The following is a 15,107-nucleotide window of genomic DNA, read 5'->3' on the forward strand; positions in this document are numbered from 1 at the left end:
CTTATGAGCATTGGGTATCTGTGTAGTCAGGAACAGGAATAGCGGTCACGGGATGGGCCTCCATCCGTGTTCCGGCACTGCAATGGGGTTCACGATAGACACGCTTTCATGATTGTCTAGACTTTAAAATCTGGGAGACCTCCTAAGAATCAAGAATCGCTCAGGTAGCACACATGAACATCTTGATCCTTGGATTTGTTCAGTGTTTTGACTATATATCCGCGATGGCAGAGGTGTGAACCCGCAGATGTAGCAGCAGCCGGCAACTAACTCTATACAATAATGAAATCTTTCTTCTGCTTCATATTAAATAGCCATGCGTACATAGAACTTGAAACCCGCATAAAAATGTCTATTACACCAGTCCAACCAACTTCAGTAATCTTAGTACTGAAATAAGTACATCAAGTTGTCATCTCTTGCGATAAAACCAAGGAACAACGTAACTTAATCTCATAGTTAAGACACAGCACACGTGCTAATTAGCAGGAGCTGGTAGAGCTGCAAGACTTGGTTCAAGGACCTGAAGCATCCCTGTGGCTAACCTCCTTGTAAGATCCTCGACAGGAATTTTCACAACATCCATCCTCATACCAATGTCCGCAGCATAACGGCTAGCACAATAAACTCCAACGGCAGTAGCTACCATCCCATAAACATTGGTGGTGACGAAACGCAGTGGTGTAGATAAGACAGCCGCAAGGGGTCCACCTATGATGGACACGGCTTGTCCACTTTGCCCCATTGTACTTTGATCCAGCACAAGCAATCCTGTTTTGCAGTAAATAGCAAAGTCTTCACAATTGTTCTTGAAAACATTATAGCACCCAAACCCGTTGTCAAGCAGGTACTTGGCACGATGAATCACCACATCATCAGGATCTGAGACAGCCAGCGTACAAGTTCCTCCTCGCGCTTTTGCAAGAAAAAGAGCAGGGCTGACAGCATACTCAAAGCGGTATAAAATGCCACCGGCAAGGAAGCAATCCAAACATGAGGAGACCACCCCATGGCCCTCTGCCGCAGGGACACAGGTGGGGCATGGCACATGAGATCGAGTAGGTCCTGAGCTCACCAAAAGGAGATCTAACACAGTCCCAGTCCCCACTTCTTGGCCGCGCCTCGTGAAATGTATCACTTTATCATCCCCAACATAGATCCCTGTTCTCATCCAAATAAAATGCTAAAAACATTTATCAGTATGAACAATAACAACGAAAACTAGTTCTATTGTATAGTCATAAATGAAATAGATAATAAGGGCACTAGATATGGAAGACGGAGGACAATCAGTTTAATGAGACTCCTGGTACTTCCTCGGATGGCATAAAAATAATGCTCCAGTTACATAGAGGTAGAATCCCATGTAATTTTCTCTTAATGCCACTTAACTACTTGCGTTTGACTAGATTAATCAGCTTTTATTTATAAACACTATCAAACTCAAACAACATCTACACAAAGCTTTGAATTGTGAGGTCTTAAATTGTTAAGTGTAAAGAAGTCTGTCCTTTTCTGAGTGTATACCACAGTTCTGTGCTGTACTAATTACTCATGAAGGGCTTCCTGTCAGTTCTGTTCTCCAGGAATAATAGTAATGGTTAAGAAAGTGAAAGCACCTAGTTGCTCCAGAAAGTCGAGCAAGGGTGCGCCCAACTCCAAGAGAATGAAGACTACATCAATGTCTAGAGCGCTTTTCTCATGACCATCAGATTTTAAATGTAACAGGCCAGAAGAAAAGAAGTTCCTCCTCCTATAGTTTCTAATGTCAACGGCTCATAATTATTCAATTAAATAATAATGGAAGAAATACAGTAAAATATCTGCTTTGAGAAAGGAAATGCTGGTCAAGTAGTCATCTTTCATTGAGAAGATAGTAGTACTAAGAAAGGATGTAAACTATGATATGATACAGCGGCTACAACTTGAAGTATATAAAATGTTCCTGAATTACTTGAAAACCAAGAGCTGAACTCAAAAGGAATTAACTTTGGGGCACAAAAATTGAATGAACGGGATCATGGATTTTGTGAAGAGTAAACTACATATTAGCAACATAACTTAACTAAGGAACGGGGGAACAACAAAAATAAACTATACAAAACCATTCTTTGGTTAAATAACCATAAGAAGTTTGATATATTTAATTACTTTAGATCTTGGAAATGGTTGCGAAGCTGCAAGCTGAAAATAAATGCACAGCAAACTCTGATAATGACAGAATTAATACACCTAATAAGCTGCCTCAGAATCTCTGGATGGTGATCGGAAAAAAGCAGAGTGCTTTCACCAGGCTAAGTTGTATAAAATGACATACAGTTATTTAGCCCAAAACTCCTTCCAACTAGATACATTCAAGCACTTACGTTGAAGGAAATAATACTCTAAAGCTTAGCACCATTAATATCCACGTCCATCCCATTCCAGTTAACGCAATTTCATCAAATCTCTCAAAAGACTTAACTTTCAGAACCCTGTCCATATATACAACACAGAGAGCCTATAATATCAATCTAGTGAAGGTGATAACGAATAAGTCTAAGATACTGAATGGAGCAAAAAAATAATCCATCAACTTCTTGGGGGAGAACCAATTGATCCTCTTACGTTTCGCACAACTCTATTAGGATTTGTCCTAAAGTTTGTTTCACGCACCCTCTCTCTCTAGGATTACCAATACTATCCAAAAGGACTCAGTTATCATTCAATAACTAAAAATAACAGAAGACAATATGCTCTTCCAACATTCATCACACACCATTATACAACTTAATTACTCCGAAATTCGCGCACACACCGATCTTTTTTTCTTTTTCTTTTACATAAATCCAATCAAAACTAACCGTGATGAGCATAGATATAAGCAGTGCGCCATGAATATATGTGATCCCCTGGTTTGAGGCTTTTCCTTTCGATTCTGCACGGTAAATCCACATAAAAAACACATACACAAACTAAAATGAATTCAACAAAAATAGAAACAGGAGAAGCGAGAAAATTGATGTATGTATTACAATGATAAAGAGAAAATTAATCAAAATTACCTATTAGAGAGCAGCCCCATTTTTCTTCCTCGATTCCTCTTCTGGTAACTTAGGGGAAGAAAATGTAGTAGTTGAAATTGAAAATCAAATGCAAACGATTACTTCTTCTCACGGGGAAAATGATAATGGGGCAAAGGGGTTTTACGCAAGTTGGGGAGCTTTGCTTTTTCTAGACGATGGTGCCTGGCTTTGGATTACGATTTCCGGTGTATTCGATTACTTTGAATGACATAAATGCCCTTCTCTTAAGTTACAAATTCCGAGTCTTAGTCTGTAAGGAAAGAGACCGTCTCCACTGATCGCCACCTCCACGCCTATAAACTGCTGAATGCACGCATGTCAACTGTCCTAACTCATTTTTTATTTCTCATGTTTTTTTTTAATAAAATCAATTAAAATTATATCGACCTCACTACCAACTTATGCTATTATTATCTATTGTGACAAGAACGAAATCAACGAATCTTTCAGTATATTGGCCGTACATATGACACATTGTTGCTAAGAATGTAATTGAGGAGATTAGACATATCATATTTAGTCCTATCCTCCCCTCTGTAGTTAGTATACGTGTTCTTTACCGACCTTGGAGGAGTCCTTGGTTTGACGGGACCTCCACTGCTTGAACCGTGTTGTTTTATTTCTCTTTTTATCTATTTATGCAATTTACCTTTATTGAAAACAAAATTGTTATAATAGGAAATCAATTTCCTATTAAAATTGAGTAATAATCCACATATATATAGGATTTGAGTCCATAATCATATAGATATGGGATTCAAACTTTATCAATTAAATTAAATTTTATTGAAATATTTTATTATATATAACTATCAAAAAACTATTATATAAATAAAAATTATTTATGCATTATTTAAAAAAAATTCAACGTGTAATATGGATACATACAATTAAAATTAAAATGAAAATATAAATTTAAGTCGCCTTAATTGAAAACCTAAATATAAATTAAGAATATTTTGCTAAAATTTAAGTCACAGGTGAAGCAAATAGGGTTAAGTTGGACATGTCCTTGTGTGAGCCCATGTGGCCACATTGTGTGGGCTCAGCAAATGGGCTACACCATATATTGATCCGAATTCCAAATAATTCTACCAAAAAGAAAAATAATTGGAGAATATAAATAAATAGAATGAGATACCAAAATGACACCCCGTGTTACTCGACCAGTACCTCTTTGCGTAAAATATTATATGTTTTAATTTTGTGTGACTTTTATAATTTATTTAAAATATTTTATTGAGAACATATTTTAGAATTTATAAATAGCTCAAAATTCCACCTTAATTCTAATTCCGATTAACTTATTTTCATCGTTACAAGGGTAGTTTTTAGTTCGAAAAAAATTATTTGACCAGCAATAAGTTAGTAATAATAAGTTAATTGAGAGTAAATATCGATTTTTATTCATTTTTTTATTATTATTAATATCGAAAAATTCAGTGAATTTTTTGACCAATAAATAAATTTATTTGTTAGATGAAAGTAAAATACAGAAAATTTTATATGTAATTATACCAAACTTAAAGAAAAGAAATTGTATTATTCTCAACTTAAAAATAAAAACACGGACATTCCAAATGGTTGATGGATGACAGGCACACATGGTCATGGTAATTGGTAAATGCCCCACTGCCACCAGACAAGCTATTGTGGGTTCACACGTTTGGTGCTCCACACAAGACTTTGATTTTACAAGGGAGAAAGAAACACACCACTCCATTTCCCTCCCTCTTCCAAGAAACTCCCACCTTCCAATGCGTTGGGTTCTATTTACTTACCCTTCCCGACACATTGTTTTCAGAATGGAAAAACAAATGTATGCTTGTGGAGACTAATAATTTATGTCCCAAACTTTTGTGGTTGTAAGAACTGGGCTTCCTTCCCTTCACACCACCTTGTGCAAATCTGATTGGTTTTATTGTATCACACAATTCACGAGTAAACATCATCTGTTGATGAGTTGTTAGTTTAGTGGTTTTCAGATTTTGTCTTCTATTCTTTATGAATTCATGATTTTACATATATTTATATGTTGAGAGAGTGTAGTGATATGACAGTTCCAATGAATAAATCATGTCCTTTCATAAAGTAGATTATATGATTGAAATGGCTCACCACTTATATGGTAATTATAAGGGTAAATTACAACAAACTTCTCTAATTCTTGTTTTATAATTTCTTCTTAATAAAAAAAAAGTAAGGATACAGTTAACATTAACGTCATATCTCTATTCAATAATTGTATAATTTCATCAAATAATATGAAAATATTTATAATTTTTTAAATAATGAGAGAATATTTATAATTATTCTAAAATTATGGGAGTTGGTTGTACTTTACCTTAATTATAATTTAAATAAAATATGTCATGGTCTTTTACCTCTCTATATATAAAATGCTGGAATGATTCAGAAACTGACAGCATTTTACATCTCTAAATTAAAGTAGCGAGCAACAATATATCTCAAATCCCAAGTCACGTCAAGATGTCAATTTGACATAATTGGGGAAAACTAACACACTAAAGAGCATGGTCATAAATATTGGAAAGGTAAGTGAGTTGGATAAGAGCAAATCAATTTTATCCTATTTTAATTGCTACACTCAATATTTGCACTGATGCCACAATTGCATGTACATTTAAATACAGAAAGAAAGGAAGAAATTACTTGAAAAAATGCATTATTTTTAGAGGTCTGTCTCTACTTATCCATTTTCACGAAATTAGTCAAAATCTTAGTTATGTGGGAGTTTGGTAAGCCGACCTATCTAATAAATATCATTTGTGCCTCACCACGTGACACATATATATATATATATATAGAATAACTATTTTATATCATGTTTTGGTTGATTGCTGATTAATATATTATATGCTTAATAAAAGTCAAGCTTGCAATTAATATAATAAATTCAAACAAGATACCTTCCGTAACTCTCGGTCACGATTTATTGATAAAGTTTTATTTAAGATTGAAATCTTATAAATATATATAATACTTTGAATTAAATATTTTAGTAGTCGTTTGATGAGAAAGGTGGAAGATGTGCTGCTTTTTCCCTCATATCACAAAGCATATAACAATTGAAATAATTAGGTGGTGAAAAAGGATGAACAAATTTATAACGTTTTAGTCTACGATTAATATTAAGATTTTTTATGAATAAATTTAAATTGTATTTGATATGTGGGTATTTATTATTACTTTTTTAAAAAAGTTAATACTAAAATTCCAAACAAATTTTCAGAGGAAAAAAGAAAAAAAGAAAAAAAAATAGGGATGAATGTGGTCAAAGAGAACGGCCGGGCAGCAAAGTACATTATATTGTGATTTCCAAGTTCCAGGGGGGTTGGCCAACGGAAATGGATATCCGCTGCTATAAGGATATTCTGCAACACTCCTTCAACTACCAATTACCCTCCGCCACCTGTCCATCCTCTAAAATCTATGCCAGTTCATCAGCCAGCTGCTGCTGTTGTCAAATCCCAAAAATACAAACACAATTGTAAGTGATTTTCATCACCCAAAAACAAAAAAAAAAAAGAAAAAAAAGGAAAAAGCAAAAAAGTGGATTTGAGTTTCATGATTAAGTTGGTGAAGATCGAAATCAATGGATGTGACATAACACGTTCTAATTGCTTATTTGCTTTGGCACAAGCACAAGATTGGCATGAGAAATCAAACTCACCACCCCTCCTTTTTCCTTATCTTCTAACTTTTTAATTTTACAACCATTTTAGTAATTTAAAATTATCATAACATCAAATCATAAATATTGAGCACTTATAATCCGGTTCTAATAAGTTTATTTTGTCTACGTGATATGAATGAGGTTTCATTATTTATTTTCTTTCATGTTTTTTGTGTTTTTAAATAGAGGTTTTCTTATGGGATAATAATTTTCAGAAATGGAATTTACGAGGATTTGTTTATGAAAATAATAATTTTAATTTAATGATAACAAGTTTACTTTTACTTATCTAAACTAATTTTAAATTCTTATCATTTGAAATTTTTGTATTCTGATATAATTAATAATCATATAATTACATTAGTATTTTGATAAATTGAATAATATATTAATATTAGATCAATATACTAATGTAATAAAATAAATTATAATAAATAAACATAAAATGAGACTCGAGTCCACACATTTAAATTTGTATTAATATCTTAATTTCAAGTTATTAGATATAAATATTTCATATTGATAATTAATGTATAAGGATTATAATTATCGTTAGTTGTTAGATATAAATATTTGATATTAAATCAATTTATTCAAAAAATAATAATTTATCGCTTTTATTTTAAAAAAAATAAAAAGAGCCATGTTATAAAATTGTAGGCAAATTAAAATTGACCTTAAAATGTCCATTTAGATGGTAGTGCCATTAATTACCCATTTTTATTAATGAACTCCTTGATACATATGTCAATGAGGCTTAATTCAATTTGCAAAGTTGAAACCTAAAATTATACGTACGAACAACGCTATATGTGTGAAATGTTGTTTTACTGTATAATAAATGTTGTCTGCTATGACAGTAAGTATTATTTATATTTCATTTATTTAATATTATTAATCATGTATGGTTATATAAATAATTATAATTAAATTATTTTAATTAATAATAATTCTCAAAATTAAAAAGAAAATCTTCAGTAGATGTACAGATTTAGAACTCTTTAACTCCATATAATTCTAGAAGAGTGGTGCGAAGTCTATTACATGTCAACTCCCCTCCAAAAATTGAACTTTCAACAAACAAAGCAAAGCAAAGCAAAGCAGAGGTTGGCGTTGAATGCATCACCCACATCCTTGTTACCATAGGCCCCATCACGTTATCATGTCACGTGCCTCCTCCACTCATGTCACCACTTTGCACGACCCCGAATCAATCTCATGGATCCAATCAGAACGGGCTAGTCTTACGTGGCAATCCACGTGTCAGTCTCCCTCCCTCGACATCACCACCCTAACAAATCCCTTACCCCTATTTTCTTTATTTTGTGTGTGTGTCTATATGTATATATATATATGACTACACACATATTTCTGTATTTTGTAAAGGGAAGGAAGAGAGAGTAGTAGTAGTAGTAGTATTTTCTAAATATTAAAATAGAAGAAAAGGGACCAAAATCTTAGCCGTAAAATCCTCACAGGCAGCTCCTTCGCCAATCAGCGTTTCTATTCATCGGAAATTTCTGCTGCCCTACGAATCGATTGAAGGATCTGAACACAAATGAATTTCAAGCCGCCGGAGGCGCGGTCGCCCTCCTCGACGGCGACGGCTTCCCGCTCGAGCAGCTCCATCGTGACGGCGGAGAAAGCGTTCTCCTTCATATCCAAGGGCTGGCGCGAGGTGCGCTCTTCAGCTGATGCCGATCTCCAGTTGCTCAAAAACCGAGCCAACTCCTTCAAGAACCTAGCCGACAAAGAACTCGAGAATTTTCTCAACTCTGCTTCGAAATCGCCCTTCAGTGTTCCCACAATTACCGCGTCCGCCACTCTCAACCCCGCTCCCCCTGCGGAGATAGACTTTGTCAAGAAGCTTCAGCCGAAATTATCGGAAATCAGAAGGGCGTATTCGTCGCCGGAGTTCAAGTTTTACCCACGGCCGCAGATTAAGATTGATTTGTCTGCGATTAAGAACGCGATTGTGGCGGAGGTGGGCGAGGAGGAGGAGGAGGAGGAGGATGATAGAGAGAGGCTCAGGAAATGGAGGAGGGTGAGGTTTAAGGAGAGGGAGAGAGAGGAGGGGCAATTTGGGGAGTTCTGGGAACCCATCAAGACTTTTAGGTCGAGGCTGAGGGAATTGGAGCACAAGAGCTCTAGTGATATTCTGGAGGGGATCAAGAATAGTGAGTTTGTCGAGAAATTAAAGTCAAGCCTGGTAGGCATTTCCAGTTTCCTATTTCTCTTTTTCCCTCTAAGAGTACTTTGTTTTGAACGTTCACTTGGTTAGTTAATTATAGTGCTCGACATGACGCATGCATGTTTTCAGTTTTTCTAAATTTTGATGTATGCTATATCATTAGCTGTTAGTATGATTTTGTAGATGAAAGTTGGTTTTACAAGAATGATCTTGGTGTTGAATTTTGCCCGTTGTTTCTCCAGAATTCTAGTGCAAAGTTGGACGTTCTAAGTATATTGTTTCATCTGTTATACTGTTGCGGAGACTATATGGTTAGTTCAACCAAATTTATTAAAGCAAAAGTTATCTACTCCTATGAAGTTAGGGGGTGGGGGGAAGGAATAACATAGAATCTTCTGACCTGTTTACTATTACTGGCGCATGAACATAATTTGCATAGATTTTAGGGGTTTCAAATTGTCCTTTTAGAACCTTAGGCCACTGGCATTTGATTGCAATGTTATGTGTGAATGCAAGACAGATTTCCTGACCTTAGTACAACCAGGGTAGTTCTAGATTTTGCTAATTTGTTGTTCCTCTCAGAGTAGTTGTGTTGGCTAAACCAAGATGTCTCTTTAGTCCTGCCAAGATATTTTATGATCGTCATGGCTATTTCAAACTGGCTAGGCTTTGTGTTTTGACATTTGAATTCTGTTAGGCTGATTTTTCTTTGTTTTCTCTTTCACCTTGTATTTGCAGAGAGCAATTTACAAGGATCCAAATGACCCGAAGGTTAGTCTCTTAGCCTCTCTCTCTCTCTCTATATATATATATATATGTATATGATATATTGTGATATATTTTGTTAACTGAAGCTTAGACCTACCATCTCTATTCTACTTGATGAATTATCTGGAAGAGAGAAAATGAGTTGAAAAGTAGAAGGGCAGAAAGGTTGTAATGGTTATCATATAATCTAGAAATTCCAGGAAAAAGTTCTCCGAGATGTAAACCTCTGTATAATTAATTGATATTTGATACCTATCATTGCATGAGCAAATGATATATGATCCAATTCTTGAAAAGAATGAAGTATTTGCAAAATCCAATTTTCCAGAGGAAATCCACCTATGTATGTTGTAGTTTCTTTATTTTTCCCCATCTTAATGAATAGTTTCTCTTTTTTTCCCGATCCTGATTTAGGAGGTTCCGCCCCTTGATGTACCAGAACTCCTGGCGTGTTTGGTGAGACAGTCTAGCCCCTTACTGGATCAACTCGGTATTAATAGAGGTATGTAGCTCGGATGCAATATGTTCTGTTCTTCGCATAATTCCACTGAAAATTTGACGAAATTTCTAACATCGAGCCTTTTTTTGTGCGAAGCCAATTGGTCTTAATTGGTTTTTGTTGCTAAAATCAATTAGTGCAGAGTTTACTGTTAAATATTTTTATATTGATTTTTTCTGTGAAATATGTTTCGTTTGTCCACTGAGGGACCATCTATGAGATTGCTATGGCTGGCATTTGTAGTAAATGAATACGGTCTATAAAAGGATCCCGGGCATCAAGGACTTTGTCTTCAGATATTTACCTGCCATAATGTCCTTCTTAAAAGATAGTTTCCAGATTGATCTTAGGAGCGGTGTTCTTCCTTATGTTAAGAGGGAAGATATGCTTTCATGTTTTTATTTTAAACCTATGTTTGTACTTACTTTCCCCTATTTTCTAATCCTGGAATAAACCTAGGATTTCTTCCCATTCCAGGTTATTCTGGTTCTCTAAACATGGCCCTGTGATATCTTATTTAAATGATGAGTATAATGTGTTTATCTTTGTCTAATTGTCATTTTAAAATAGTGTGCTTCTCTGCATCTAGCTGAGTTCAGAATATTTGTTCTTTGGTGGCAGGCATATCAGACAAGATAGTGGAAAGCTTATGCAGCAAACGCAAAAATCAACTTCTATTACGTTCCGTACCTGCAGGCGAGTCATCTATGATTGAAAGTGAGAACATCAATGATGAGTTAGATTTAAGGATAGCCAGTGTTCTCCAGAGTACAGGGCATTGTTATGAAGGTGGCTTTTGGAGTGACTTTGGAAAACACGATGCATCAGATAAAAAGAGGCACGTGGCTATTGTCACCACTGCCAGCCTTCCTTGGATGACAGGAACAGCTGTAAATCCATTGTTCCGAGCGGCATATTTAGCAAAATCTGCTAAGCAGAATGTCACGCTTTTGGTTCCATGGCTTTGTAGGTCAGATCAAGAACTTGTTTATCCCAACAATCTCACATTTAGCTCGCCTGAGGAGCAGGAAAGTTATATACGTGGTTGGCTTGAGGAAAGGATTGGCTTCAAGGCTGACTTCAAGATATCGTTTTACCCAGGAAAGGTAGATTTCAATGAATAAGTTTCTTGTTGTAATTCCATACCTGCTGACTTCAGTAAAGGTTTATTTATCTAGAACCTCCTTGAATCATCTGTTGGTACTATCATATTGTATTTACTACACCTGTCTACACATTTAATGTATATATAGAGATATGATTGAGAGGTCTAAAAATATAAAAGATCTATAACATGGTGTGATTCTGCTTCATATAATTTATAAATAAGTTCAGATATTTGGTTCACTGTTTTAACACTGTTATTCTTTTTGTCCTAGTTCTCAAAAGCCAGGCGGAGTATTATCCCAGCTGGAGATACTTCTCAGTTTATTTCATCAAAGGATGCTGACATTGCAATCCTGGAAGAACCAGAACATTTGAATTGGTACCATCACGGTAAACGCTGGAGTGATAAATTCAACCATGTGGTTGGCATTGTTCACACAAATTACTTGGAATACATCAAGAGGGAGAAGAATGGTGCTCTCCAGGCTTTTTTTGTTAAGCACATTAACAATTGGGTTGTGAAGGCATACTGTCACAAGGTAGTGGTCATTCCTCATTTGGCCTTTATCTGAGTTCTTTCTCATGACCAGCATCCCTCTATGCATATTAGGATATGATTTCCCAACAAATAAATTACTACTTAGAATGGGTCAGCTTTTGATTTGAATTAACTGAGTTTGGATGCTGTCAGCAATAACTATGTTATCATTCTCTTTAGGTCCTTCGGTTGTCTGCTGCAACTCAAGATTTACCGAAGTCTGTGATTTGCAACGTTCATGGTGTAAATCCCAAGTTCTTAAAGATTGGAGAAAAAGTAGCTGCTGAAAAGGAGCGTGGAGAGCAAACTTTCTCTAAGGGAGCATATTTCTTAGGCAAGATGGTATGGGCAAAAGGGTATAAAGAGTTGATAGATTTGTTAGCAAAGCACAAAAAAGACCTTGATGGCTTCAACTTGGATGTGTATGGCAATGGAGAGGATGCTCATGAAGTTCAGAGCACTGCCAGAAGACTAAATCTGAATGTCAACTTTATGAGAGGCAGAGATCATGCAGATGATTCCCTACAAGGGTAAGTTTCCCCATTCTCCCTCTATACAGGATATGCATATCAGTTTGATAATATCTTCGTGTGGAATTTGATGTAATTCTCAGTTCTCACTTAGTCATTTGATCGATCTCCTCCCATACTGTATGATTTTGTGGGTGTGGGGTGGCCCACCTGCATGGGAAACACAAACAAATTTGAATCGGTCACGTTTCCTGAAAATACTTAAATCATCTGAGATTATTATCCTGAGGACGTTTTTGAGGAGTGAATTGGGAGTTTCTCATTGTTATAATTTCGCTGATTTTTAATAGTTTCTTCCCACCTATGCGCACACCAAGGGTTTGTCTTGACCTCTGGGAAAAGATCTTAAGGCCTAAACCCACTAGGGTGTTCCCTAGAGTACAATAATCTTGCTGATTTAAGTAAGGGTCAACTTGATTTTATATACAACTATGTTCTTTATGAGGATACTTATTTCTACGGATAAACCTTCTAAGAGCAAGTACATCCTTGTTGTATTAGGTTAAATCAGTTGTCCCCTTGCAAAAGAGATTTATAAGGAAATCTACTATTTAGTTCCCTGATTGACCAATGTTTGTTGCCCTGCAGTTACAAAATCTTTATAAATCCAAGTGTCAGTGATGTGCTCTGCACTGCTACAGCTGAGGCCCTTGCCATGGGAAAGTTCGTTGTTTGTGCAGATCACCCATCAAATGATTTCTTCAGGGCATTTCCCAATTGTTTGACATACAAGACCCCTGAAGACTTTGTTGCGAAAGTAAGAGAAGCTTTGGCCAATGAACCTCAGCCTCTTACCCCTGAGCAGAGATACAGCCTTTCATGGGAAGCAGCCACCCAGAGGTTCATGAAATATTCGGATCTTGACAAGATTTTGGATAATTCAGGTGATGGATATTCAGGTAGGAATAGCAATAAGGGTTTGACGAAGTCAACTTCATTGCCCAACCTGAATGAAATGGTTGATGGAGGACTGGCATTTGCTCATTACTGTCTCACTGGAAACGAGTTCCTTAGGCTGTGTACTGGCGCAATCCCTGGGACGAGGGACTATGATAAACAACATCGCAAAGATCTTCGTCTCTTGCCCCCACAGGTTCAGAACCCGATATATGGCTGGTAGATGGATGCTTAACTAAATTGTAAATCATTATTTATGTCATGTAAGATAGATATGCAAGATAGATACGCAGTGTCTTTAGGGTATATTACTGCACTAGCTTGGACTTGATTAGCTATGTCGTTAGGGTATATTACTGCACTAGCTTGGACTTGATTAGCTATGTCGTTAGGGTATATTACTCCACTAACTTCGACTTGATTGGTGGTGCTTCATGGCAATATTCAATTTTGTTTTTTTTTTTTTCTCTTTGATCTGTAGCTATGAAAGAGTAGAATGACGGGGATGGTAAAATGTTGCATGTCCTGAATGTAAATATAGCTTCTTTAATCTACTTTTGCCCTATCCGCTATGGTTTTCCCATGGCATGCTTTTGTTTGTTATTTCAAGAGCACTTGTATTCATGTATGACTGAGGCCCTTGTATAGTATTAGTACTACATCATTGGCTTAGAAAGAATTGAATCAAAGTTTAGAGTCGAATTACAATCGGTATGTTTGGTTTCATGTTTTTGCTTTTTTCAAGACAAGATAAAACACACTCAATGTTTATTTTTATATTTTTATACCTTATTTATGTTTTTTTGTTTCAATTTTATATATATAATATATATATATATATATTTATATATTATTGATATAAAAGAGATATAATTTGACAATAAACAGTGATCTTTGTCTTCCAAAAATACAACATTAAACATACAATAATTATATATACATATTTATATATAAAAATATATATAAAAGAGATATGATTTAGCAATGAACAATAATTTTTGTTTCCCAAATCTCAACATCAAACCTACACCACTTATTTTAAAATACTTTAAATATCTCAAAGCACAAATCCAAATATACCATCTATCTTCAACACACATTTACTTATCTTTATATTTTTCTCTCTATTTTCAAAACACATATTCAAACATTAAGTAATGTGTTTCTAGACGTGGATAGGGTGTTTCTTTTGCCTCAAAATATAGTCGATCTCTTGATTGGGTGGTTTGTCGAACTTTCGACCAACGTAGTTCTCATCCACACATTCGTTGTGAATTGGTGAGAATTCCTAAAGGCCCAAATGCATGGACTGAGGTGAAGAAATAGTAGTACGTACGCTGCTGCCCAAGTGTTGTTGCATCATAACGTCCTCGATTATGTTTTCTTTTACTTCATTCGTTCCTTGACAACTTTGGATTAATTATATGTTGAACAGTTGATGTGAATACCTAGAAGACAATTAAGGGCCGCAGAAGCAATTAAACCAAGTAGCTAGAGATGCAAAAGAAGTAAATAAGCTGACGCCAAGCAAGAAACTGTGTACGGTGCGGGTGTGGGTGCAGGTGCGTGCTCGTCATGTGCCCCAAAGCCTATCAATTCCAAGAAATGGTGTAAATATCAAGTGGTCACATGTAAAAATTAATGAAGCATGTGTACACCATTATATGATTTCCTACATCAACTCCAATCCGACTCTTCAATCTTCGTTGAGGTCAGGTCACACGATTTCACCGACAGCACATAGGAATATTGTAATTTCACAATTACTTGACGTGGTAGCAGCAGGTTGTGTGGTCTGCTCTGCTGCCAAATTGC

General features: G+C 35.7%; 2 protein-coding genes across 2 annotated transcripts; one reads left to right on the forward strand and one right to left on the reverse strand.

Annotated features, from left to right (window-relative positions):
• Positions 1 to 275: 275 nt before the first annotated feature.
• Positions 276 to 3,214, reverse strand: LOC105173988 (protein LEAD-SENSITIVE 1). Its single transcript, XM_011095932.3, has 3 exons — positions 3,045 to 3,214; positions 2,844 to 2,917; positions 276 to 1,161 (listed from the first exon to the last, which is right to left on the reverse strand). Exons 1-3 carry the CDS (start codon positions 3,062 to 3,064, stop codon positions 479 to 481), a joined length of 777 nt encoding a protein of 258 aa, XP_011094234.1. The 5' UTR covers positions 3,065 to 3,214; the 3' UTR covers positions 276 to 478.
• Positions 3,215 to 8,123: 4,909 nt separating this feature from the next.
• Positions 8,124 to 13,895, forward strand: DGD1 (UDP-Glycosyltransferase superfamily protein). The gene is made up of 7 exons (XM_011095933.3): positions 8,124 to 8,971; positions 9,692 to 9,724; positions 10,136 to 10,223; positions 10,842 to 11,326; positions 11,600 to 11,866; positions 12,046 to 12,395; positions 12,984 to 13,895. Exons 1-7 carry the CDS (start codon positions 8,321 to 8,323, stop codon positions 13,513 to 13,515), a joined length of 2,406 nt encoding a protein of 801 aa, XP_011094235.2. The 5' UTR covers positions 8,124 to 8,320; the 3' UTR covers positions 13,516 to 13,895.
• Positions 13,896 to 15,107: the final 1,212 nt, after the last annotated feature.

The sequence above is a fragment of the Sesamum indicum genome, linkage group LG11 (genome assembly GCF_026168435.1).
Source record: "Sesamum indicum cultivar Baizhima isolate 11 linkage group LG11, ASM2616843v1, whole genome shotgun sequence".
Taxonomy (NCBI): Eukaryota; Viridiplantae; Streptophyta; class Magnoliopsida; order Lamiales; family Pedaliaceae; genus Sesamum; species Sesamum indicum.